Genomic DNA, 24,613 nt, shown 5'->3' with positions numbered 1-24,613 from the left:
AGCTGGTCTTGCAGTGGCTGAATTAAGGATGACTGACATGGAAGGTGAGTGTCTTTTAGGAAACAACCCATTACCTCATGCTCAGTTACGAGACTTTATCCCATTAAGCACCAATGCAGCCGTATCTTGCTCTTTTGTTTGCTACTGCCTTTGCAGGTTGGAAAAGAACACTGTAAAAGCCACTGCCTCTTACAACCCTGACTGTGCATTGTCCCAGCTAAGTGGTGGACACCAGAGTTATTAATCTCTGTGATTGGTAAGGAAGGTCTGGGATCAACAGGACTGTTAATAGTACTTACAGGTTTTGGACAATGTCAGGGCGATTTCTGTAAGGGTAGAGAAACGTTGCATGTGGCTAAATGGTGTCTGTGGGACACTCAAAACTTGATCTCATAGGCATTATCTAAAAGAGAGAAACAAGGCTGTAAATTGTGTTTATTAGAGTCCTTTTATGGAGAAGAAATGCTGGTAATATAAGCATGCTTACAGGCAATGAGGGATGTTTTAGTCCTCCTACTCCAAAACAGCAGTTCTCTTGCTTTATGGTGTGAGTATACCAACTGAGCACTCTGCTGTTTCAGAAGCATGGACTGAATATGCTCAGGTTTTACAACCAGGATGGAAAGAGGTAAAATACGGAAGAAACTGAGGGAAGGTGGAGAGAGCAAAGAACTGAATGTCAGTGTCGTTAAAGCATGCAGAGCCTTGATCTAAGGGGTCGTGAGGAAGGATGCTATGGATCTAATAGCTGTTAATCCAACTGAACACAAGAGGGCTACAATAACACATTTTCTCTTGATAGAAGGAGAATTCTGGATGGAGCTTTAATAATATCTGTCTACCTTGTGGCCTGCTCTTAGTTTTATACAGCTGGGAAATTAAATAAAATGCTACTTGACACCCTTTAAGAACTCGTGTACACCTATCGCTTCAGTACAGGCTATAAGGATTTTGACTGTTATTTTTAACGCTTTCCTAGTACTTTAAACTGCTTAAATGTTGAGACTACCTACTGAACATGCTATTGCTGCTGATAAGGCATCAAAATCTGTGGCACAGATATGTTCTCTCATGATATGAGTGCTTTGTCCTGCACTTAAATTGAGGAGTATACAGCAAATATGGAAAAGGGAACATGAAAAGCAGGGGAGAATTGTCTGGAAAAGTACAAGCCCCTGCCTAGTAACCAAGAGCAAGTGTTAGATTGCTTCTCTATTGATCCAAAGTGCAATTAAAAGCTACCTCCTGCAGCTGAATTTAGATTGGGATTTTAAAGTTTTCTTTCCCCTACGGATCTAGTATTAAGTGGAAAAAAACCTTCACAGCAAGTCTCCTGTAAAATCACCAAGTGGAGTGTGCATCAGCCTGAACTCCTTGGTTCCTACAGGGCTACTTCAAGTAGCCTGTGGCTCTGCGTGCCTGGCAGCAGTTCAGTTTAGGTGCTGAAAAACGACACCAAGGCGTGTGCTGGTCAGTGTTCTGCTTCATTTGTTGTGGTACTCAATGTCCGTAAAAAGGCTCCTTTCTGCAGTAAAAAAAAGGTGGGTTTTTTTTTTCCAAAAGGATTTTTTTGCAGTTTTTTAGAAGGAAGTGAGTGTTAAAATTATTTTGTTTTCTCCCTGCTGTTCTTTAGACAGTGGTTTGTGTCTCTTAATTGGAGCTGTCAGGATTTGTTTGTTTCCCTGGAAATGTAAGTGGATATAACTTCCCAATCAATTGTAAATCATTAGTGAATGTATAGCTTTACTTATATGATCCAGGATTAGCTTCTGCAGTCCATAAAGCTTGCAGAGATTAGGAGAGACTAAGACAAAGCTTATTGCAGGTTTAGGACTCCATCAGCCCATGGCATCTGACATTTTAGCAATGACTTCTTTTCAAATAAATAATGCCCAAACTCACCAAAACTTATACCGAAGAGCTAGAGAAGCTCTTGCCAGCAGCTGTAGGCACACGAGGCTCACTGAATCCACTGTAATTCTTGGTGTGAACATTTGCTACTTCTGAATGTGATAGGCAGCTACAAGAGTGGAATATAAGCAGAGAGAATGCAATATCCAGTAGCAGTAAAAAGCTGCTTGCCTCACTTAAAAGCCTTTTCAAAGGGCCCTCAAGAAAGGCATATGAGCATTTTCCTCCAGGCAGAGAGAGAAGCCAAAAGAGAAGGGTCTCAAAGCCTTTTGCAGCCCGCTTTAAGTTAGAGAAATAAATTTTCATTACTTTGCAAGCTTTTGTGTTCAGATTAATTAACTGAGCCTAAGGGAAGGACCTGAGGAAGTCCATAGTATGGCATTTTTCTGGCATAAAATCACCCCACCTGTCCACCTGGCACAACTGTGTGCCACAGCTGCCTCCCCCTTCCCATTGCTGTGTGACACTGATAACCATCAGTAGTTCCTTCCTGGGAAGTTTGAGCTATCTTCTTTATTGTTAACCATACACAGGCACACAGTGCTAGTGGTGGGGAGAGGCAGGCAGGGGAGAATTCGAACTCCTTACCACTTCTAGTTAGCAAGTCATTAAGGAAAGCATCTAATTTAGGCATGATCCTCTATCTGCAGCCTTGTTTCTGTAGGGCAGCAAAATTTTTCTCTCTGCTAAAGCTGCCAGATTGGCCATAATGGGTTGATGTTGGCCACTGCTGTTAATCTGCACTGTATGCATGATGTGCTTGCTGCTGCTGCTTTTTTATGATGGTACTTGCGAAAACACAAAAGTAAGTTCATGGTCCTAATTAGGTAAGGTCTTTGCATAGAAAAGTAAGATTACTGGGAAGCAGTTGTTAAGCGAAAAAAAACCTGTTGTCCATCACTGGCGTAAATTACGTAGCTGGGTAAAATTTGGCCACTGAACAGAGTTGTTGTCATGAAACTTTTTTTGTGGGGATGGGGGCGAGGGGAATGTCCATCCCTTAATTTCTGATTAATTTTGGAGACGAAAGTATTGATGCCCCACATCTGTAGTACAACTGCACTGTGGTGTCCACATTGGACAAATGCAGTTCTGAGTGTTCAGAGAGATGTGGCTTTCCCAGTGGTATCTATGGACACTCCCCATTCACAAATGGTGAGGAACATTTGGGGTTTAAGTGCAGAGCTAGCGCTCGGTTGTTCTGCTTAGGCCACAGCAGGTAGAGCTGGGGGCTGCAAGGGCCAGGAGCATGACCATGATTGTGGGGAAGCCAGCCTGGGTACTGTGGCACTTTGTGGGGCCCGTTTACTCATGCCAGCTATCTTTCAGAGAATCTAGTAAAAGGTTTTGGTCTACTTTAACAGATGCTGATAGCAGTAAGCACCTATTTGGCAGGCTCACTGAAGGCAAGATGGTGCCCCAGCAAAACCATAAAAGGAGGCTAGTGCTGTCTGGCAGCGTGGTGTGGTATATGCTGCACCACAGCTGTGCGGTAAAGGGTGAGCGTGTTCATGTGGTCTGTAGATAGTGCTGCTTTATGGGCCCGGGATGTGTACTCGGGAAACCACAGAGGCCAGAGGCAAGCGAGCAGATGAAGTATTGGTGAGATCTGTAGGCAGCTGGGACTCGTACTTGAGTTATCCACTCCAGAAGTGAAACCAGAGCACTCAGCAGCTGGCAGCGTCACAGCACAGCATGCGTTGTGCTGCATGGCAGGATGGGTTTTGGAACATACAGACACCAGAAGTGAGCAAGCAGCAGTGAAGGGCTCTATGAACAGCGTGTCTGTATTGACCAAATCGAAGCTTACGGAGGGCAGAGAGGAATAGGGTCATGCATGCTTAGGGGAGTGTGGAAGTTACTTCCACACTGTTAAATGAGCATAAGGAGCACACCCCTGCATATGCTCTCTGCTCTTGCAAACAAGCATTTCCAACTGGAAGTGGATTTCAGCCCAGTTGCCCTCTCAGCCACATGCACAATTGCTGTTGATCGAGGGATCTCTCCCTCTGTGCTGAAGCCAGGGTGTCAGCCATTGGCACCACTGTGTCCCCTGGAGTCCCTGAGCTCCTTTGGATTTCCCTTTCTCACTGACAACTTGAATGCATCTAGCACCGCATGCAAGAGCAGGGCACAGCTCTGTCTGGAGCAGATGGGAACCATATCCTAAACCCAGACACACCTCTGCATGCTGTGTGCTGGGGAACATCTCTCCTTTAGACTATGAACATGTGACTTAGGATATTTAAGTCTTCTCATTTTATGCTCATGTGGTAGTTTGCATTTGGATCAAACTCCTGCCTGGTAAGAGCCTGAGAAGGCTTAGGCCTGGATTTAGATTTGATTCAAGTGCTGACTCTGTGGATGTTGCACGTTCTTTTGGTACCAGCTGCTTATCAGCAAATCCCTGCCAGAGGTTACAGGGATTTGCTGATGTACCGGCAGAGCTGCTCATGTCTTGCTCTCTCATCCAGCTCCATCAAAACGCACAGGTTAGCAAAGCCCAGCCATTTAAGGTATTTAAACTATCTGAGTTTCATTTGGGTGGAGATGGGCTACAAAGCAATCATGCCTGTAGCTCCACCAGCCTGTCTTTAGGGTATGAATGCTTGCAAGGGGAGTAGCTAGAACCAGTGGAGGACGCAAACTGCATTTTCATTAAACTCGGGTTTCGCTGTGGCGAGAAAGGCACCCTATGAGCGGCTAACGCATGTACAGGGTGACAGCTCGGGTCATCCCCTGTGTGGACAAGGTCTCCGCAGCCCCCGCCTGTCCTCGGCAAACTCGCTTCCCAGAAACGAGTGGTCCGTGGGGAGGCCGCGCCGCCGCGGACGCGCACAGGTGCCATCTCCCCGTCAAAAGCCTGCCCCTTTGCCCGCACTCCGCTGCCCTCCTCCCAGGCGCGCAGCCGGGGAAGGGGCGGCGGACAGCCGCCGTCGCCCCTCGGCCGTCTCTCACCGCCAGGCCAGGGAAGGCCCGACGCCGCGGGGACCCGGGGACGCCTTCTGCCCACCGTGCCGGCGGGAAGAGGGCGGGCAGCCCGCTGGCTCCTGCAGCCCCTCTCCATACCCGATGCTGGCGGCTCGGGCCGGACACCCGCCGCCCGCGCGGCCTCCCCGTGCCCCTCGGCGGGAGCCCCAGCCCGGCGGCGGGGCGGAGGCGCCCGGGGAGTTTCCTTTCGGGGCATTGTGGGAAGGCGCGATGCGGCCGGGGCCTCACCTGGCGCGGGGCGGGGAGGGAGGCAGGGCGGGAGGGAGGGGGCCGGCAGCCAGCCGGGCCGGGCCGGCTCCCAGCCTGCCGTCGCCGCCACACCATGGTAAGTGGGCCGGGGCCGCCGGACTTCGCCGGGGCCGGGCGGGAGCAGCCGCCTCCCTGCCCCCGCCGCAAGCGCCCTCTAACCCCGCGGTGCCGCGGCCGGGCCGGCGGTGGAGACCCCCGTCGCGGGGCGCGTTCTCTGGGCTTCCCCGCCGGTTGTGGCTGGAGGCAGGGCGGAGCGGCGCTGCTCCCGTGCCCCTCAGACGCGCGGGGAGTGGGCTCCTCAGCCCGGGGCTTGGCCGGGGGCAGACCTTCCGCGGGGCCGGCCTGGACGTTGCTTTCCCAAGAGCCTAAAGCAAACAGAAGTTGCGCGCTGCCCGAAGAAGCAAAGTCCCTGCGGAGGTGGGCTCGAACGTGGAGCCGCTCTGCTGTCTGGATACCCCTGCCCTGGCGTGCCCGGGGAGAGGGCAGGTCCCGAAACGGTGCGCCCAGCCGCTCCCTCGGGTTTGGAAAAAAAGAAACTTGGGTTTCTTTGAAAAATCCTTCTGCCGGCATAATCGGGTTGACTTTAAACAGAGGTAAAATGTGTTATTTAGAATGTGCATGCCAGCCTGGCTTCTAGGGCTGTGCCGGCTGCTCCGAGGAGCAGAAATGCCTTTTCCAAGCGTGTTTGGGCAAGGTTTGCACCTGTTCTGAGGAACTGAAGTTACATTCTTTTCCTTTCTGCCTTCCGACCCTTGGGGTGAGCTCGGGTCACACGGACAGCCTTTTGTAGCCAACCAGGAAAACAAGGCTGTTAGAGAGGTTTTATAGTGTCTTCCTGTAACTTGAGGAGCTGAGGTTCAAGTTGGCTTCAGTGCCTGGAGAAGGGTCGAATGTGGTTTTGTATGGATCTGTGTCTTTTGGTTGGCTCTGGGTCAAAGCGAGGCAGTGTTGGGTGGTGGGTTTTCTTGTGACAGGGACATTGGGAAGAGCTTTGCCCCACGTGTACTCCCTGGTGCCGGGTAAGTGGAGAGCTTGGGCGGCAGCCTTGCCTCCAGCTCCGGTGCCTCTGCTCAACTGCCTGGTCTCATGGGGGTTGTAGGAACTTCGCTCTGCCTTTCCATCAAGTAATGAGTCTGTGAGAGAGCGTATGGGTCTGGTTCTGTTCATTGTGTGTTGCCTATTGGTAACCAGTCCATGTGCGTGACACAGCTCCGTGGCTGGGTAGAGGTGGCAGCAGCGGCTTGTTTTAGCTTGGACGGGGGCAGCAGCCCTTCAGGTTAACGGCCTGACAGGCAGGATCCTGGGAGGGAGGCCCTTTGGCCTTCCCGTGAGGTGGTGGTTTGCTGGGGTCAGAAAAGGTTGCCGTGGTTATTGTCTTTCGTTAAGCGTGACGACCAATATCCTCAGAATAATGGCTGGTTTTCCCCAAGGAGGACTGCAGGCTCTCAAGAAGTAAGATGGTCAGTGATGCCTCTTAATTGAGAAACCATCTCGCTGCTTGATAACTCATACTTGGGGCAGATTCTGCAAGCATGCCCCGAGCCGCTGTCTTGCACAGTCTGCCTATTGTGTGTATCTGTAATATCAGTTACTGTCAGTGCAGCTGAACAGAAGTCTCTCAACTCCTTCATCGGAGGCCAAGTTTTGTTATTTGTCTCTGTCCTCAAAGGCAGAGCTATGTTGTTTCATTTCAGTGATTTAGCCAGAATGTTGAATATGTTAGTCTAGTGTCTTTAGAAAGGTGTACGTGTCATTTCATTTGCAAGTAGAATACGCACAGTAATGAATATACAGATAGCAATGCAGTCTCCACAGCTTAAGTCCCTATATAGATGTAATCTTTCTGGTTACACCCCGACACAGCCCTACATACCCGCTTCCCTTGGGTAAAATTTATGTAAACTACTGGCGTTACTATTTTGCCCTTGAAGGTCAGTAAATACGGGAACTGATTTCAGGGAAGCTGATATCAGAATTCTCCCTGATGCATACACTTCACAAATGCCAGTTTTCAAAGCACTCACAGTGGTCCCAGGGGAGGGCTGCTTATAATAATGCTGCTTATTGACAATTCGGAGACTGTCTGCTGTATTGATGGTTATAATTTTATAAGGTGAGTGTGCATTCTTACAATTAATAATTATTTGTTTTCCTTTTCTGAGGTCATAGTACAAACCCTTGCTGGCTTTATTACATTAACTAGTGCTGTTACCCTTACCCCATTCTCCTGTTGTAGAACCAGTGCTGATGCAAGGGTGTTTTTCTCGGGGTACTCTTTTAATTCAAATTCCTCAGTCCGTCATCTACTTTCTGTGAGGGGATTGTCACACTGGTTATGTGTCAAGAAATAAGGGTTACTGTGTTACAAACTAAGAATAAACCTTATTCAGGCTCACAAGTGAAGAACTTTCAACAGGTCATTTAAACTTATTGTAGATCGATTTTACTCTGGTTTGGAATGATATAGTTGTGCTTGCCACCTTTTTTCTGTGTTTTGAGATCTGAATGAAGGGTACTTGTGCAAATGGTACCATGTCTTAGCAAGAGGGTTGTTTCAGTTGTTTGCTCTGTTGCAGATTTCCAGGGAAGTTTCTGTTTAGCAAAGCTAAATTCACATGCCGCTGAGAAAGACAGCTTTTCTGCCTGGTTGCTACTTCGTGACATCTTAAAAAGCAAACAAACACTTTTCTAAAAAGAGACTAAATTCTGCTCCCTGACATATATGGGTGCAGCAGAGAAACACGTCCTGAAGGATTGCTGTCACAACAAAGTCGAAGAGCAGGGAAAGAGCAGAGAGGAGAAAATGTTTCCCCAAGCATACATGTTGCTGAAGTCTTTCATGCCTGTAAGTGTTGCAACACCTCGATCCTGCTGCCACCTCAGTGTTAACCAATATTAATTTCATGACAGTATGTGGCTCTGCTTGTGTAGCTTTGAGTGCAGAGTTGGTGCGTGCATAGTAAAGGGCCTGCTTCCCTCCTACCTGTGCCGCTCGTCAGTACAGTGAGAAAAATTAGTACTTGTGGGCATGATCTGAAACCCTGGAGAAAGATCAGAAGAATCCTGTTGAGCACAGGTCTCTAAAAATGTGCTTGGCCTGAATAGAAAAGGAGTTGGCAAGCACTGTTTCCACTTAGCAAGACATTTGATAGCAGTCACTGATCTAGAAGCTTGGGTGGAAATATTAGTTGAAGTGACTGCAGCTGCTGACACCTACATGGTGTTTGGAAATGAACTCTCAGCTATTCTGAATATTGACCTCACTAACAGTTTCAGTGCCCTTAATTGTTAAGATAGGCACAGATCTGCAAAAGATGTTTTCAGTGCTGCGCAGAATTTACTCTTTACAGTTTGAAGAATAATTGGTTTTTTCCGCTCTGTGATACGTCTGTGTATTGGCCTAGCAAAGATGATGAACTTTGCCTCTAGGCATTTACCTCTGAAAGACAAGAAGGGCAGCAGATTAGAGTGGATAAGGGAAGGAGAGAAAATTACAAATAAATGATTCTTGTTGTTTGAGGCAGCCTTCTACCAAAAAAAAAAAAATGTCGTCCATGTGGTATTTCTTTGATTATCTTGTAGTGAACTATTAGTGTGGGAGTAGATAATAGAATGGCATCCTTTTTAGAAGATCCTGAGTAGCTATACTTTTCAGCTTGAAAAGAGGTGACTACAGGGGATGTGATAGAAATGCATGAAATCACTAACACTGTAAAGAATGGTTGCTACAAGAAGATCCAGGATACATTCTGTGAAATTTTAGGCACTAAATGTGAAGAAAACAAAAGGGAATACTTTTTCACACAGTGTAGATGAATGTTTTTAATTTACTACCAAGGGTGCTGTGTGTGTCATAGCAATTAGTCAGTTCATAGAGGATAGGTCCATAGGTGAGTTGTCTGGATCTGGTTTCTGGCCTTGAATCCTTAAGTGTGTGACTCCTTGTGAGTCAGTGAGACAGGACTACCAGAATGATTTTATACATGCCCTGGTACTTATACTCTTCCCCTTCCAGAAGCTGCTCAGATAACAGCAGTGCTTAGGAGGTGATCCGTAATCTGGTATTCAGTTACTCCCTGTCATTCAGTTGGACTTCTGAGTGCCATTTTGAGGTATTTGCTAGAAAAAATGTTTTTAGGGTTCTTCTCAGGAAGTCTGTAACCTCTGACTGTTGATGTGATCCTATTCCAGTTTTGGATGTTGTCTCTCAAGTACTCACTATCATTGCAGATTGTCACTGTTACACTAGAGACTGCTCTGGACTGGCAGGCTATGCAGTGATTGTGATGCACACTTTCCTGTCTCTGGGTAATAATCTCATTTCCAGAAAGCAAAAAAAAAGTTATGACAGATCATCTGCTGATTCTTTTCTGCTGATTCTTTGCAGTCTTTTTTCACTCACAAATAAGGAAGTTGTAGGCATCTCTCAGAGCCAGGAGTTACTACGATGTGGAGGACCTGGAGGGCTTTGGAGAAAGCCGTGGCATCTGGGATAGGCAAATGCAGGAAGAGGGCTGGAGGGGTAATGGGCAGCCAGGGCTATGAGAAGACAAGAAAATGCTGCCAAGCATGTAGATCATGTAAAATGTTTGCTGTTTTTCCATATCTTTACTGTAATTACTTCAAAATTCCACGCTTTATAAACCATCCCACAGACCTTCTGCCTTTCGAAGGCATTAGTTACGCGCAAGAGCAGCAAAGGGACAAAATTATGAAAGTACTGAGGAAACTGTTGGGTCAGGGAGAGCAAGTAGAGCTGCTCCTCCCCAAACTACTTACAAGATTTGTGCTTCAGCATATACACCAGGTGTTTATGTGAGCCAGTTGTAGTCTTTCCAGTGATGCCTAAATTAAAACCATACTGCTCCTGTAAAAAGAATTCTTTCCGTGTCACATATGCACTAATTACCATCCCTGCCCATTCATTTCCCTATGGTCCTGTTCCTACAGGCTGTCATCTGCATTTACTTGGCTGCTTCAAGTGTATGCTTTCTTGAGTGGCCAACCCTGAGCCTTTGCATTTTTGCGGATGTTGCGGTTTAGAGATGCGCAAGATCCAGTCATGCACAGGTGGTATTTCATTTGTGAGTAGGCATATAGCATGCAGAGTCACTGGGGTAGGATGGGAAAACAAAATTTACATTTGTGTGTTTGAAGGGAAGGCAAGCTTGATGAGCCTTTCTGGCCAGACATGTCTTTCTGGCCTAGTATGTCCTAGATTTGTTTCTCAGTATCACAGACGTAACCTCAGGTACTTTATGCACCAGTCTTTTTTTCTTCTCTAACTTGCTCAATTTGTGTAGGCTGTCCATCTGCTATCCTCTGTTCAGACCTGAGAAGAGGTGAGAGGGCATTAAAATCCTTCTTCACCAGACAGTAAATGGCTGTTGTTGCCTTGCTGCTTGCTGTTGGAGCTTGAAAGTAGTTTTGCTCAGACACTTGTGGTTCTCAATGTCTTGTTAACCAGCACAGGAACTGTTGTATGGTCATTGCCCTATGAGGCAGGCAGTAGATGCAAACTGCAAAGGAATGTGAAATAGAATAATTTTTGTTCAAAGAAAATGCAGAAATTTGCCGTGTTGTGCCTTTGTCTTGCAACACTGCATGCTGGAAGGAGAACGCGTGAAGTGCTAGGTGAGTGTCTGCCTGTCTGCTCTGAGCAGACATGGGCATGGCTACATGAAACTCTCACAATACAACAGCCGTCGGGCTCAGGAGGTGGGGATGGGGCAGTAGTACCTCAGGCAACTCCTTTCCTTCAAGTCTCATGACAAGACCTGGATGAATAGCAGAATTAATTTTTTGTCCACTTTTTCATTCTGGAGGCTAAACTTTGGGCCGACATAAAGCATTTGGTGTGATCCTGTGCTCTGGCCGTTCCTTCCATAAACAACGATTGATTCTTTTATGTTTAGGTTATTAAACCCATGTCAGTTTTTTACTTTAATGAAAAAAATGCCATTTTAAAAGGGAAAATTGAGAATTTCCCTATTGAAAATGCCTAAATGAAATACTTCAGTGTTTCCAAAAAATTGACTCTGGAGGAGCACAGGAGTATTCACAAATGTGATCCTAACTCACATGTATCTTTGGTCCTTCCAGAGCTCGGGTTTTCTGTGAGCGTCTGTAGGGAGCTAGAGGAAGGGGTGTGAGGCTGCTGCAGACCTGCAGTGTTCCTGCTGCACCAGGCACCGGTGTCTCCAGGCCAAAGCTGTATCTGTCAGCTGGCTGAGGAGCCGGGGAAACTTGTCACCTTCTGCTGTGCCTGCCCTGTCCCAGAGCAAAGCTTTTTAACTTGAAAGGTCAGAGGCAAGGGAAGGGCACTGCAGTGCTTTCGCATAGCAGGGCTTTGCAAGTATCTGCTAAGACAAACTGCAAATGAGAATAAAAGAGGCTGCACCTTTTGCCAGAGTCCATTGGGCTAGTTTTTAGCTCTGTTTCTTCACCAGGTGTTCAAGGAACAGCCTGGGAAAATGGCTTCTTGTGACTGTGAAGTCCACTGGGGCTATAGTGAATTAGGGGTAGCTCTTGGCAGCTTGTTCAGCCTCTCCCCTGGTCTCCTCCTTATAGTAACCTGATGAAGATTTCCACTGCCTCACAAAAATGTATAAACAAATAAAAACACCTCGGAGAGCTCAGCCCAGGAGGCAGAAGGGATGTGATTACCTAGTTAATAATTGTTCTAAACGTCTTCAAACTGTGCTATTTTCTGTAAGGTCAGCCAGCTAGCATCTCTGCAACTGTCTGTCCCCAGAGTCGAGACTGAAGATGAGTGCCATCTCTCTGGTTCACGTGGCTGTAGTGCAGTCACTGGCCTGCTCTCAAATTGCAGATTTTGAGGCAGGTTTTAGGCAAACTCCTTGCCTGGATCTGTTTTTTTGCTTATTGCCTAGAAACTCGAGTAATTCCAGTTGCAGAAATAAAAAAAGCACTGATTTAAGAAAACTAAGAATAATTATCCTCTGTAAAAACTGGGTGTCATTGCCTGCATCTACATCTTAGGAGCTGTCTTGGAAAGCTGTGCTGTCTCTCCTCTCTGGAGAGGTGCTGGAAACCCAGCTTTGCTGTTGGCAGGACGCCCGGCAGCCTGCGAGGAGGAGGCACAAGCATGCCTGTTCTGTTGGGAGGACGTTGTTGAAGGGATGCTACTGGTTTATGAGCAGTGACCAAGGTCAGGAGGACTAGACCTGCTGGAGGCAGCGATAAGCAGGAGCAAAGCCGGAGGGAGCTTGTGGGGTACTTACAGCTTCCTTGAGCTTTGTTTTCTGATCCTTAGGTAGGGGTCAGAAGTGTGGAGCTTCAAGATGTTTTTGGTTCAGAACTTCAGCTCAGCTATAACTGTTTTGATTATAGTTTTTTTTAATTCAAGTGAGGCTATCAAGAAGGTTGTTGGCTGGATCAATACTGTATGGTGTAAATATCCTTTAAATGCTAGTATACTGGTCAATTTAAAATCTTCAGTAATAAGATAAGGGTGACTTCTGCATCATGAAAAGCATAAAATCAATGTGTAACTATAGTCACATGTGCCTGTAATGATCTGGCACAGCTTTTATTGCATGGACTTTGGATATATTGTTTAGGGGAAATTGTTCAGAAATGTTCCTAATGGAGATTAAGCGAGAAACAATTCTGTGCCAGTTAGGCAGCAATACACTACTTCAGTATTTTTGTGTCACTGTTTTTTCACTCACTTTCTTTTTTCTTGTTTGCTTACATCATGCAGACTAAATATGTGTTCTAAATTTTAAAGCTGAGATTCTACAGTATTTAACAAACATCTGACAGCTTTTGTGCTGCTGTGAATAACAGTTTTAGTAACAGAGTGAACAAGTAAGGAAATAAATATTTTTAATAAAGTAGCCTGTTTTGGATTGTACATAATTGCTTTAAAAGTCCCTAAAACCCCAGAGCATATGTATTAAAGGTTAGTAGCCAGATGGGGACTTTGTGCAGCAGCAGAGTACCTAAATACCTGTACTTCACTGTGTTGTTATTTTGTCTCTTCCTGATGTGTCTAGATTCTTATACATTAGGTCAATAGTTTTCCATTCCGTATGTCCTTCTCATTTCACCCTAAGTGCCTGGCATTCCAAACCATCTGTGTGCTCACAGTATAGCTATTAATTTTTTTTTGGAGAAAATTCTGTATTTACTTCCCTCCTTCCAAAAAAAAAAACACTAAACAAAAGAAAAACTAAAAGGAATTTTTTATTCATCAAGTGTTTTGGAGAGAAAAAAGTCAGATAATGGCTGGAATGATTTGGATGCTCATACTTTTTAAAAGAAACAATTTAATGAAAGTAGGGTGGTTTTTTTTTTTCATTTTCAGATGTGATGTAAAAATAAATACTAAAATAAATCTGGGCAGTTGTCTATGTTGGGAAATACACTTCTTCGTATCAGAGGAAGGAGTAAAAAATAGTAAACGATAAGCAGAATAGGAACTCAACTAGACTAAAACAGTGCCAGAAGATCAAGCAGACTTCAAGGGAGACAGAATAAGTTAAAAGAGAACTTAATGATAAAAAGTTGCTTCCTCTCCACCAGGTACAACCAGTCAGTCTGGTTTCCCCAGGCTTCTGTCAGAAGCCGTTGTTATGTCAGCTGATGAAGATAGGGCTTTTTTCATCCCAGTTCCCTTTTTACATGGTCTGTGAGTTTTTCTTCATTGGCATGTCATATATTGCCTGTTGCCCTACTGGCAGCAGCAAGCTTAAACAGAAAGTTTTTTAGGGAAAAGCAGAGTTTCCAAGTCCTGCCAAGCTGTCTGTTTTAGGATAGTAATTCATCATCTGCAAAGTTAGTGAATTTTGGGAATCTTCCTGTTTTATAAATGTGATTTTAATTTGGGAGGGTTCTTAACTGAATTTGGAAAGATTACACCTGAAGCAAGGTCTAAACCCAGTGCTGTTGGAGTGACAGAGCTGCCTAGCCGAGCAAATCCTTGCCCAAAACAGGCACCCAGGAAAGAGAAGGATGCTTGGTTTTTGGAGTCTTCCAGCCACCATATGCTTGGAGTCCTCCTGTTTCCCTGTCCTCCTCTCCCACCCAGGGACCTGGAGAAGCCAGATGCCACAGAATAGGTTTGAAACCAGTTGGCAAATGTAACGCAGGTTGAATTACGGGAGGAGGAGAAGCATTTCTAGTGCACGTTCTCACAGTGGGGTGAATTAGAGCCTTACTGCATTGATCCCTGGAGTTCACCCCACAAGAAGAAATGTGGCATCTTTTATGTGTTTATGTCATTGAACAGTAAACTAGAAAGGACTCTGGGAGTCGGGAAAACCACTTTGTCTTCCTGTGTAGTCACTTTTATTTGATATCCCTACAGGTGGTTTGTTCTGTATGTAGTTCTGTGTATAGTCCGGAGTCCTTTAGACAGTTGTACTAAATGTTGCAGTACAGATTAGGTTAAGTTTTAAAAGCAACAAATGATTTGAGTTTGAAACCAGTGAGATAACTGTAAAGTGTTCAATCAGTCTGGAGTGTGAAATGGCCAAATACTAGGGAAGGCTGCATTGAAGGGGACCTCCAGTCTTTTCAGGGAACAGTTCAGGAGATGGGCTTGGGTGAGCTGCTTATCAGATTGTGACAGCCCGTTAGCAGAAGGAGGGAAAGGTCTCCCAAGGAGGGTGGGAAAAAAAAAATATCACAGTGTGCGCTAGTTTTACATATTTCTCTTACGGTTGCTGTTTGTGAACGTGTAAACCTTCTATATTTTGCATTTTTCGGTATCTGTTCTGTTTACTGTTAAATTATTTTATGTCAGAGCCTACCATTTGAATTTTTATAGCCCTGAAACTAAGGGTGGTGTTTATTATCCTGGTACAGTTTTGTAGATCTCAATAAAACAGAAGGCCCCATAACTTTCTGACCTGTTATATAACTTACAGCTGCAACTAATTCAGAGAAGCGTGAGAAGGGGATAGAGTTCAGGTTTGGAAATCTGGTTTAAATGCCTAATTTAAAAACCCCATGTTTTTCCAACTAGAAGATAATGGCCTACAAATATAAAATGCAGTCATTTAGGCTACTTGCTGATGTTTATAGACGTCATTTTGCACAGGGCTGTAGGTTGTTTGGTCTGATTCAGTAAAACAAGCTAATAAAATTACCCTCTGCTCCCAGACCAAAGCTTGTCTACACCAGACTCCGCATGTGAAGGCAGCTGATTCTGTCATGCACTCCTCAGCTCAACCCACTCAGGCTTGGACCTAAAAATTTGCTCTGGTGTTGCCCCTGGGTCCAGTGGTTGCTAGTCACAGCCAGGACGCCCTAGAATGGTAGGAAAGAAAACCAAGCACCCTGCTTCATTTTTTGCTTGAAGCAAGTTATCTGCCTTTGTTTTCCTCTGAAATTAGGACTTTTAAAGACAGTAAAACATTGCAGGATAATCTACGTCTATTTGCAATTTGGCTGCTGAAAACAAACCAAAAATTCATTAACATCCATCTTATCATTAGCACTATAGGAAGGAAAGCAAATATATTTTCACAGTCAAGGAGCAAGGAACAGATGAGCTGTTCGATTTGTGTTTGTGCAGTACTTCAACATTTCCAGGTTTATTGATGCATCAAAATCTTTCCAGTGAGGTCTAATGAACATAGGTATGAGAGTGAGGAATGTGTTGTATCATGTCGGTGTGGCTGGGCAGAGCAAAGCTGAACTGGATGGAACACTGTCTATAACAATTGAATGCTTATGCTTAAAGGAATTAAGCCATTTAACCTCTTGAGAGTGTAATATTATTTACCTCCTAGACAGCTGACCAGTTTGAATGGACTTTAGAAATTAGAAGAAGGAAGAAGAGTCAAAAGAGGAAAAAAAAACCTGCAATATTTTCTCTTCTAAGTATCTGCAGCTTCCTAATGTGTTGTTTTGTTACAGGAGCTCTCAGCTGGCCAGTGATACATACGTCAGCTTGAGGGTGTGCTGTTTTGCTGCAGACTCTAAAATTAGAAATGGACTGCAGTAGAGGCTCTTATCTATTTTCTAGATGTATATATTTCTGTAATAGTAAAATTGCTGTATGAGGTATGCAGTTATTCTGCATATGAAAGAGTGTGGGATGGGAGACCCAAAAGATAGGATTTTTGAAGCTTGTGTATGAATTTTGATGCATTTAAGAACATTAATGGATATTTTCTGATTGCAAAAAATGTTGCCCCTGCTCATAAAAGTGGCGGTGAAACATCAACTGCATCTTTATAAGAAACAGTGGAGTTTTCAAAGCAATTTTAAATGAAGAGCAGCTCACTTCCCTGGACGTGTTCCTGTGTGACCTGCTCTAGGTGGTCCTGCTCTGGCAGAGGGGTTGGACTAGATGATCTTTCGAGGTCCCTTCCAACCCCTAACGCTCTGTGATTCTGTGATACCCTTTCATTATCTTTTCCTGTTGAAGCACTTCAGGCAAATGTATTTCTTCCTGAGGATGTCTTAAGCAGCACAATCCTGTTACGCTAACATGCTGTCAGCTTTTGATAGGGATTCATTGACTAATTCCCTGTGTTTTCAATCGAATCTGATCATCCTCTCCTATCTGATTCACCATATTTTTAGAAATTTGTTTATCAAATAGCTGCTACCTGTGTCTGATTGCTTTTAAATGGACACCTGCTGACCTGCTGCTCCTATCTGCAGAACCTATGCTCTGCATTTTGAAATGCAGTCATCTTTACAAAGGCTTTGGAGTTAATGTGCTGTGCAGCAAGCAAAATAGTCTTTAATTCATCCAGCTCCTCTCAGTGCACGAGTGTATGGACAGTAAGTCCTGTCCCTTCGTCTACTGGGAAGGGGGTAATGCTGACAGCTGGAATATTACCGTGTCAAAACCCAGTTGGTAATATGAACAGAGAAAAGCAAGAACACGGTGCTTTGATCTTCACGGTAATCAGGCCATGTGTACTGCCAGCAGCAGAATTGTTTTTATTTAGCAAGCTCATCTGGAAAGTCTTACAGGACTCAATGCAAGGCAGCTACAAAATCCTTGTAATTTTATCAAGCACATTAGACTAATGATGGCAAGAGCCATATTTCCAGCAGCAGATGCTGCCATAGCCACATATGAATAAAACAGTCCACCTTTCCCTAAAATGATCCCAAATTTGAAGACTTTCTCAATATAGTCAGAACTCTTATTTCTGGATTATTCAACAACTATGTGACTTAATAGCTAGAGAATGGTTCTGAATTATGAATGAATGCTTTGTTTAAAATCCAGTAGTGCTTTTTTTTTTTCCCTTTTTCTTTTTTGTAGAAGCTTTTCTGGTGCACTTCTCTGCTTGGACTTCACCAAAGCGTAAAATGATTTTGTCTTTACAGAAATCTGCATTGTAATCTTGATAGTAATTGTGAGCAGTAACTTTAATCCTCACTGGGGAGATGGTGTGATGGGGAAGTATAGGTACAGCAATAAGCTGAAATAGAAAACAAGAGGGAAAAGGGATTGGAGTGTAGATTGAGAAGCTATAGAGAAGTTAAGGCTGGGCTAATGGGACTGGGGATGTGGCAAGGGATCTGCCAGCTCTTCTGTTGGGAGTTCATAAGGATTGGGAGCAAGTTAGGAAAATGAGGCTCCTATGCTTCTCTGTGGTCCTCCCAGTGTTAGGGGAAGCCTTGTCTCTGCACAGGCAAGTGGCAATGTGCCTGTCCTTGTGCACATGGCTGTGACTACAGTTAAACATCCTTCCTGCAAGTCCCTGGCCTCCAAGCATTGGTAGTCATGAGAAAAGCGATGGGGGTGCCTGTGAAAAATAGGGTGGCACACAGTGTCTTCAGCCATTGGAAGCATCTCTATCCCTGCTAGGTGGGTTTGTTTTCTTCCATTTAGCAGAGGACGTCCCGTTGAGATAGATGTCATCCTCAATAGATTTCCTGCATTCTGAAAGTCATTTCCATGCTGTGGGTAGATGACTTAATGTACTGCTTAAAGACTTAATATGGTCAGTTATTTTAATCCACTAATAAAAGTATTTGTTTAAATGTGAGTTGATACTTTTCTCCCAAAGGTCTACCGGCATTTAAAAGCTAGTACTTCTGTATTTCAGTAATACTATGCTAATACAATGAAAAAATCATGGCTCAAACCATGTAAAATTAGAACCAACTTTTAAAATTGAAATTTTAGAACAGTGTACTTATTGTGCTTTATTTAACATAGTACCCTCAGTCACTGAGGTCTGGCCTTTGTCATTATAGTCACAGTCATCTGTATTTCATAATCTGGTGATTTCCTTAGTAAAACTAGTCAAGCTCCCTCTCCAAAGTAGTTGGTTTCTTCTTCTCCTTGTAGCCTCTTCTAGAAGCAACCTGCTTTGTTTGTGACCTGTGATAGTGCAATACCAGAGTTGTTAGTGATTGAGATTACTATCTAGGTATTCGTATTTCTAGTCTTGTGCCACACTGCATCCTTGATCTCCCTAGCCTGTTGTATATAAGGCTTTATTCCCTTCACTAAGGTGTCTAACTTTGCTGGAGGAGGGGTTGGGGCCCTCTTCTTACCACTGCAAAGTGGTGATGCTCTTCCTGTTCCCCAGGGAAGTGGCAGAATAGGAAGCAAAGCTGCTGTTTGCACAAGGTAAGGGAGGATGGGTGGGAGAGGATTTAAAGGGGGTGCCTAGGGGAGAGATCCCACGGGGAAGGGAGAGCTACTGGGGGGAAGAAATGGGAGAGGGGAGGGATCTCTGCTGTCCTGCTCAGCCTCCCCCAGATCTCACTGATGCCACATCCAAATGTCAAACATGGACTGGAGATGCCTTCACTAAGACCTCGCAGATTTCCGGTGTCAGGCTGAGGAATGCTCCTCTCTGGCCCTGGCTCCAGCACTAACCATGTTGCTTTGTTTACTCTAGATACACTTTATGCTGCTGTTCAGTCGGCAGGGGAAGTTAAGGCTTCAGAAATGGTATACAACGCTACCTGATAAAGAGAAGAAAAAGATCATTCGAGAAATTGTTCAGATTATTTTGTCTCGCAATCAAAAAACAAGTAGTTTTATTGACTGGAAAGACCTCAAGCTTGTTTACAAAAGGTGTGAGTAATTTTATGAGAACATATAATTACTATTTATGTAAATAACAGGTAATAAGAGGAAAAATAAAGTCTTACTTCAAGAAAAACAGTGAACAAAGCCCTAAGTGCTAGACTAAGCTAGTAGGAGGTTGCCATTGGCAATCAAACTCTGTATAACTGCACAGTGTCCCTGGATAAATCAGCAGGGTGGATTGTGGGGTGAAAAATACTTGTACAGTCTGTCAAATGAGAAAAAGGGGAGTAACCTAATAAGTATTAGTGGTTGAAATTGTGTCAGAAGGCTTTAGGCTTCACTGCTCCTTCTAATTCCCCAAGGTAGCCTGCTGAGACATGCGCTGGCCTTTATCAGACACTTCTGGAGGTTGCAGGAACCATTCTGAGGCACTTTCAACATTTTGTCAAATTTTGTCTTTGAAATATTTGTTGCTCTGCAAAGTGTTAATTCCCATTTCCTTTTCCAAACAAATCACTGGTCCTCAGTTACGTGATGCTTAGCATTAACTGCCTGTTAATGCTTGTGAAGTTGCAGCAAACAGAAGTAGCCTTAAGGTATAGCACGCTGTACAGGCGTCTCCCATTTAGCAAAAATTGAGTTCCGTCCTGTGAAGTGATGGATATGAACAACTGACCAGATGCTGTGACAAGTTGAGCCTCCAGCCACAGCACCAGAGAGTTGAGGTAGATAGTTACTCCTGTCTTGGGTTGATTTAAACGTAAAGTTTTGCTGCAAGTTAGTTATGAAGATTGTTGATGTTTTCTGACCCTATGTAAAACACTGTCAGTCATTTGATAGCCAGCAGGCTTGCCTAGATGTAACTCCTTCCACCTTTATTTTTGCCCTATTTAAATTTTTTGATAACAAGCAGTAACTCATTCTGCAGTTTAATTAACCCCACTTACTATTGTAGTAACTAAAACCCCACTACCTGTGCTATTGCAGCAGGTGAGGGAGACCTTAAGGTACTACTGATTCACTGTTTGGTTTATTAAGACGAGTGTTGGAGGTATCCCATTTTGCCAAGGGTGGAGTTTGTTTTTCTGACAAAATTAATAATTTGTTTAAATTATCTGATCTTTTTAAGTGTTCTCTGGGACACTGTAAGAATGAAAGAAAATTATTATTTTAGAGACCAGTTAGACATCAACTGTCATTTGCATGACTTCTAAGAGATGAGCAGAGCACTGAGGATCCAGCTGTTCACTCTCACGTTTTTGCCTTTGTTTCCCCAGGTATGCTAGTTTGTATTTCTGTTGTGCAATAGAAGACCAGGATAATGAGCTCCTGACACTAGAGGTCGTTCATCGATATGTAGAGCTTCTGGACAGATACTTTGGAAATGTACGTTTCACTTTCTCCCATGAGCAGCCTTCCTGGCTGTCTGATAAACAAACAGTTATCTGAAGCTATTTCGCTTCATGTTTCCATCTGCACTACTTGCCTCATAGACTTTCTCAATCCAGAGTGAAAGTTATTATTAGAATATTTTATAAAATAGTGCTGAAACTATGATAAGATTGTTTTTCCATCCTTTCTACCCCCCCCCCCCACCCTACCCCATTAATCTTGATGCTTTTTATGTCTGGCTTGGAATAGAATTTGAGGGGAAGGATTGAGGAAAATTACTTCAAAAAACCCCAGGTCACAGTATGTTAATTCTCTCACATCTTCAGATATACCAGTTTTGTTTGTTTCATAATATTGTGTAACATTTAAGGGCATATAAAGAGGAAAAAGATAAAGTGGGTGTTTTTTTAAAGAAAAGACCTGCAGAAGATCCAGATAAGTCTTTCAGTAAGTCTATAAAGACTGTAAGAGAGTCATCTTTTCTATGAATATTTTTTGAATTGTTCCCACTACCTTAATTCATCTCTTATTTAAATCACTGTGCCATGACTCACGTTTGTACCACCTCAAAACAAAAATGTGACTGGTGACTGTAAGGCCACTAGAACAGGGTCTAGTGTCTTGCTCTGTGATACTGTGCGTGAATGTGTGTAACCCACATTTTAACTGCTATATAAGACCTACTATAAGGTTAGTCAGCTAGGAAGTCAGCTTTGGTCTCTGAAAACTAGTATGAATGTAGTGTATTTTATGAAAAATAGTAAGTGGAATATATTTGCTATAAGTCTAGGCTGCGTATGTCAAGAGAATATGTGCAGAAGCTGTAATTATGTAATGTGCAGTATCTTTCTTCGTCCTGCTGTGTGCCACAAGAGTGCAGATGTTGAATACATTTGATAATCTTAACTATTGGCCCAGTAGTGCTTATAATGCTGTAAAAGTGATTTAAATGTGGGGTGTCCTTTTGTTCTGGCAGGTGTGCGAGCTGGATATTATCTTTAATTTTGAAAAAGCTTATTTTATTCTTGATGAGTTTATAATTGGTGGAGAAGTACAAGAAACTTCTAAGAGGTCTGCAGTGAAAGCCATGGAAGACTCTGACATGTTGCAGGAGGTAAGGCAGAGGAAGACGAAAGGCAAACACCTCATCTTCCTACATCTTCCTTGTTTGAAAGGAGCTTAAAATACAGCTAAGTGCTTTGGTACTGAATTATCCAAATGTGTCTTATGTTCAGTTTCAATAGGTACAACAATGCAGTTAAATAAGCTTTCAATTCAACCCTCTTGCATCTTGCAGAATCATCTGGAGGCTGTTTATATACTGCTGTGCCTCTTTTGCAGTTAAACTGCTAGAGTTTCTCAGGTATTATATTAAGAAATAGTTTAAGACATATCTAAGATACTTATATAAGAACATAATCTAAGATTATATTTTATGTATGCATCTGTATATGTAAATGCAGAAAAATGTCTTGTTTCACTAACGCTGAAAACAGATTACCTACTATTAACATCTAAAACTGGAAGGAGTATGTGCTGGCAAACTCCACTTTCATTCATAAACACCTGTGTAGTTTTTCTGTAAGGCACAGGTATGTAACCTTTATTCAGAATCCCACAGGAATTCTCTTCTGTAACTTGGGCTGTTGAGCCAGGAATGGCAAAAGCAGTTGAATGCGATGGATTTGCTTCATTTTTTCCTAGGCAGTGAAGGATCCGTTGTAATACTGAGGGAAACAGAAGGCTGGTAGAACTAGCTAGGGACATGCTGTGCAAGTTGAACAGCTTTTCATAGTGGTCTGGCATTTGCACGTGAAACTAAGCCAGCTATGTGCAAAGGCCAGCTAGACATGATTAGTTTAGCCACAACCATGGTGTGTCATGATTTGAGTATCTGATTCCAAAACTCTGTTAAAGGTTTTGAAAGCAGCATTATTTCTGCATTTTAATTCATCTGATCTAATTCCATGCAAAACTACAACTGTCTTCAAAGAGACAAGAGGGTTTGAATATTACTATACCACTCCATAGTGCATCGGTTGTTTCTTTATTTTTTTTTTTTTTTTTTTGCAGACAGTGGAAGAGTACATGAACAAGCCTGCATTTTAATGTTAAAACTACCTGGAGGGAGAACTGCTGTATGCACCTGTAAATGCACTTCCTGCTTCCCAATGTGCCAGATCTCAGAGAAATACTAAAAACCAATAACTAAAGGGGTTGGTTTGTATAATGGTGAAGATGAAGGTCAGCTAATGTAGCACAGGGTTTAACAGTTCTGTACTTGCATTACTCTGCATATGAGTTTCTCAGAGTTGTTATTACCCTTGATCTGGTTTCTCTTCTCCTTGCTGGACTAAACACTTGTTTTGTACCATGTCTTTTAGCTACAGGTTTTGTCATCATAAAATGTTACTCGACAGTACTTTGAAGAGTATTTTTACTAGTTTTGGTCTACTGCTGACCGTATGACTCTACTTTTGTACAAATGTCTGTTATTTTGATGTAATGATTATTCTGCTCTAATAAGAATTTTTTTCTAAAAGCCAAATTGTTGTGGGCCCTGATTTCACAAGCTTGTTTTGAAAAGTTTAACTCATCTAGCATAAGAAGAAATATGCTTCTTTTTGGACCAGCCTCTTTCTTTCACTATCTTTTATTTTCTGCTCTAGTCTGCTAGTAAGACTGCTCCAACTGCTCCTAGAGCACACTCCACACCTCTGTTTAGTCTGGAAGGCTGTTCTGACTCGAGGTAGGCTTCTCACAGGTTTAATGAATCCTTTTTGCTGCTGCATGCGGATGGCCTGTTTCTGTCTTTCTTCTCATTTTCCTATCCCCTTCCTACATCCCATGGACCTGGACAAAAGCTACAACCTTTGTAAGTGTGCAGCTTGCCAGCAGGAGATATCCCGAAGAGAAGAAATTAGTCTTTGGGATTTTAGGCGAAGATCATCCCATATATCTTTCGGTATCCACCAATAACCACCTTTCCCAGGAGAGTTTTCCAGTCCGAAATTCAAACATCTGTGGGGATGTTCAGCTTTGTAGTAGTTGAACATGGCCCATTTTTGTGAAGGTTAGACAATTTAATCAACCTTTTACAACTTTGCAAGCTGCACAAAGGGAAAAAGAGTGAAATAGAGAGGAGAAGGATCAGCTGTGCTGTGCATCTTACTGTGTGTTATAAAACATTGTAGCTTTGTGGGGGGAGCCAGGTGTGTTAACTTGCCTGTCTTTCTCTCAGTGCAATTTGGGACTCTATAGTTGAACTGGCTTCCTTAGAGAGATTATTTCCTCCTTTAACAGAATTCAAAGATCAGAGAGATTCTCTTTATCTTAGCCCATAACCCATAGCTAGATGTCATAGCTAGTCTCTGTCAAATCATTAAATTATCCTATACAAAAATTAGGTAAGTTATCGGACAAATATGCTAGAATGATCCAAGCATTGGTTCGCGTTTCCCTTCAACATATTTTTTCTTTGATTTCTGGGATATGCAGTCAGTATTTTCCTTCAGGGATTTTTCTAATCTTTACATGTCCTGCATGCTTATTCTATTTTTTTCATTGCTCCTTCCTAGTCGTTTGTATCTTCCTGGGGAGGGGTTTTGGGGTTTTTTTTTGGGAGGGTGGGAGCACTTCGACACAACATGACAACTTTGCTAATTGGCAACCCACTTTTCTGCCTGTGTTATCTGTCTGTCAGTAAAACTGTGACAAGCTGGTTCATAGCATCATGCTGCTCTTTTTATAATTACTTTATCCATCTGTTTTCTCTGTATTGATGTCAAAGGCATAATTTCAGCATGGAAAAAATAGTGAAATTGCTGAAGGGCTTTTAATAGCTCTGAAGACATTCAATTTAATAGTAAATTAGTAAAATTGTATGAGTTGTATATTATTTTCTTCATGGTTTGAAATGAAGTTTTTTTAAAGTGTTTAATTGATTAAGAAGCCACTTCAGAATGTGCAAAGAGGCTCTTTCCACTCTTTACTTTTATAAGTGACTTCTATTCAGTGAAATAATCAGTAGTTTCATTAGCTTTTACTCTTTTTTTGGAGCCATGCTGTGACTCTGACTCTGTC

The 24,613-nt window shown here is 43.3% G+C and overlaps 1 protein-coding gene across 3 annotated transcripts; it reads left to right on the top strand.

Annotated features, from left to right (window-relative positions):
• Positions 1–7: 7 nt before the first annotated feature.
• AP1S3 (adaptor related protein complex 1 subunit sigma 3) lies at positions 8–23,066 on the top strand. 3 transcript variants are annotated; one of them, XM_086468629.1, is made up of 5 exons: positions 8–44; positions 19,005–19,183; positions 20,416–20,524; positions 21,507–21,644; positions 22,604–23,066. In XM_086468629.1, exons 2-5 carry the CDS (start codon positions 19,014–19,016, stop codon positions 22,637–22,639), a joined length of 453 nt encoding a protein of 150 aa, XP_086324755.1. In that variant the 5' UTR covers positions 8–44; positions 19,005–19,013; the 3' UTR covers positions 22,640–23,066. The 3 variants fall into 3 exon arrangements, with proteins under 3 accessions (XP_086324755.1, XP_086324757.1, XP_086324756.1); XM_086468631.1 differs by lacking the exon at positions 8–44 and adding an exon at positions 233–256; XM_086468630.1 differs by lacking the exon at positions 8–44 and adding an exon at positions 18,709–18,730.
• The last annotated feature ends 1,547 nt before the right edge of the window (positions 23,067–24,613 follow it).

Source organism: Leptosomus discolor, chromosome 7 (assembly GCF_034619465.1).
Source record: "Leptosomus discolor isolate bLepDis1 chromosome 7, bLepDis1.hap2, whole genome shotgun sequence".
Taxonomy (NCBI): domain Eukaryota; kingdom Metazoa; phylum Chordata; class Aves; order Leptosomiformes; family Leptosomidae; genus Leptosomus; species Leptosomus discolor.
Note: the sequence above shows the minus strand (reverse complement) of the source record. Positions and strands in the feature narration are given on the sequence as shown.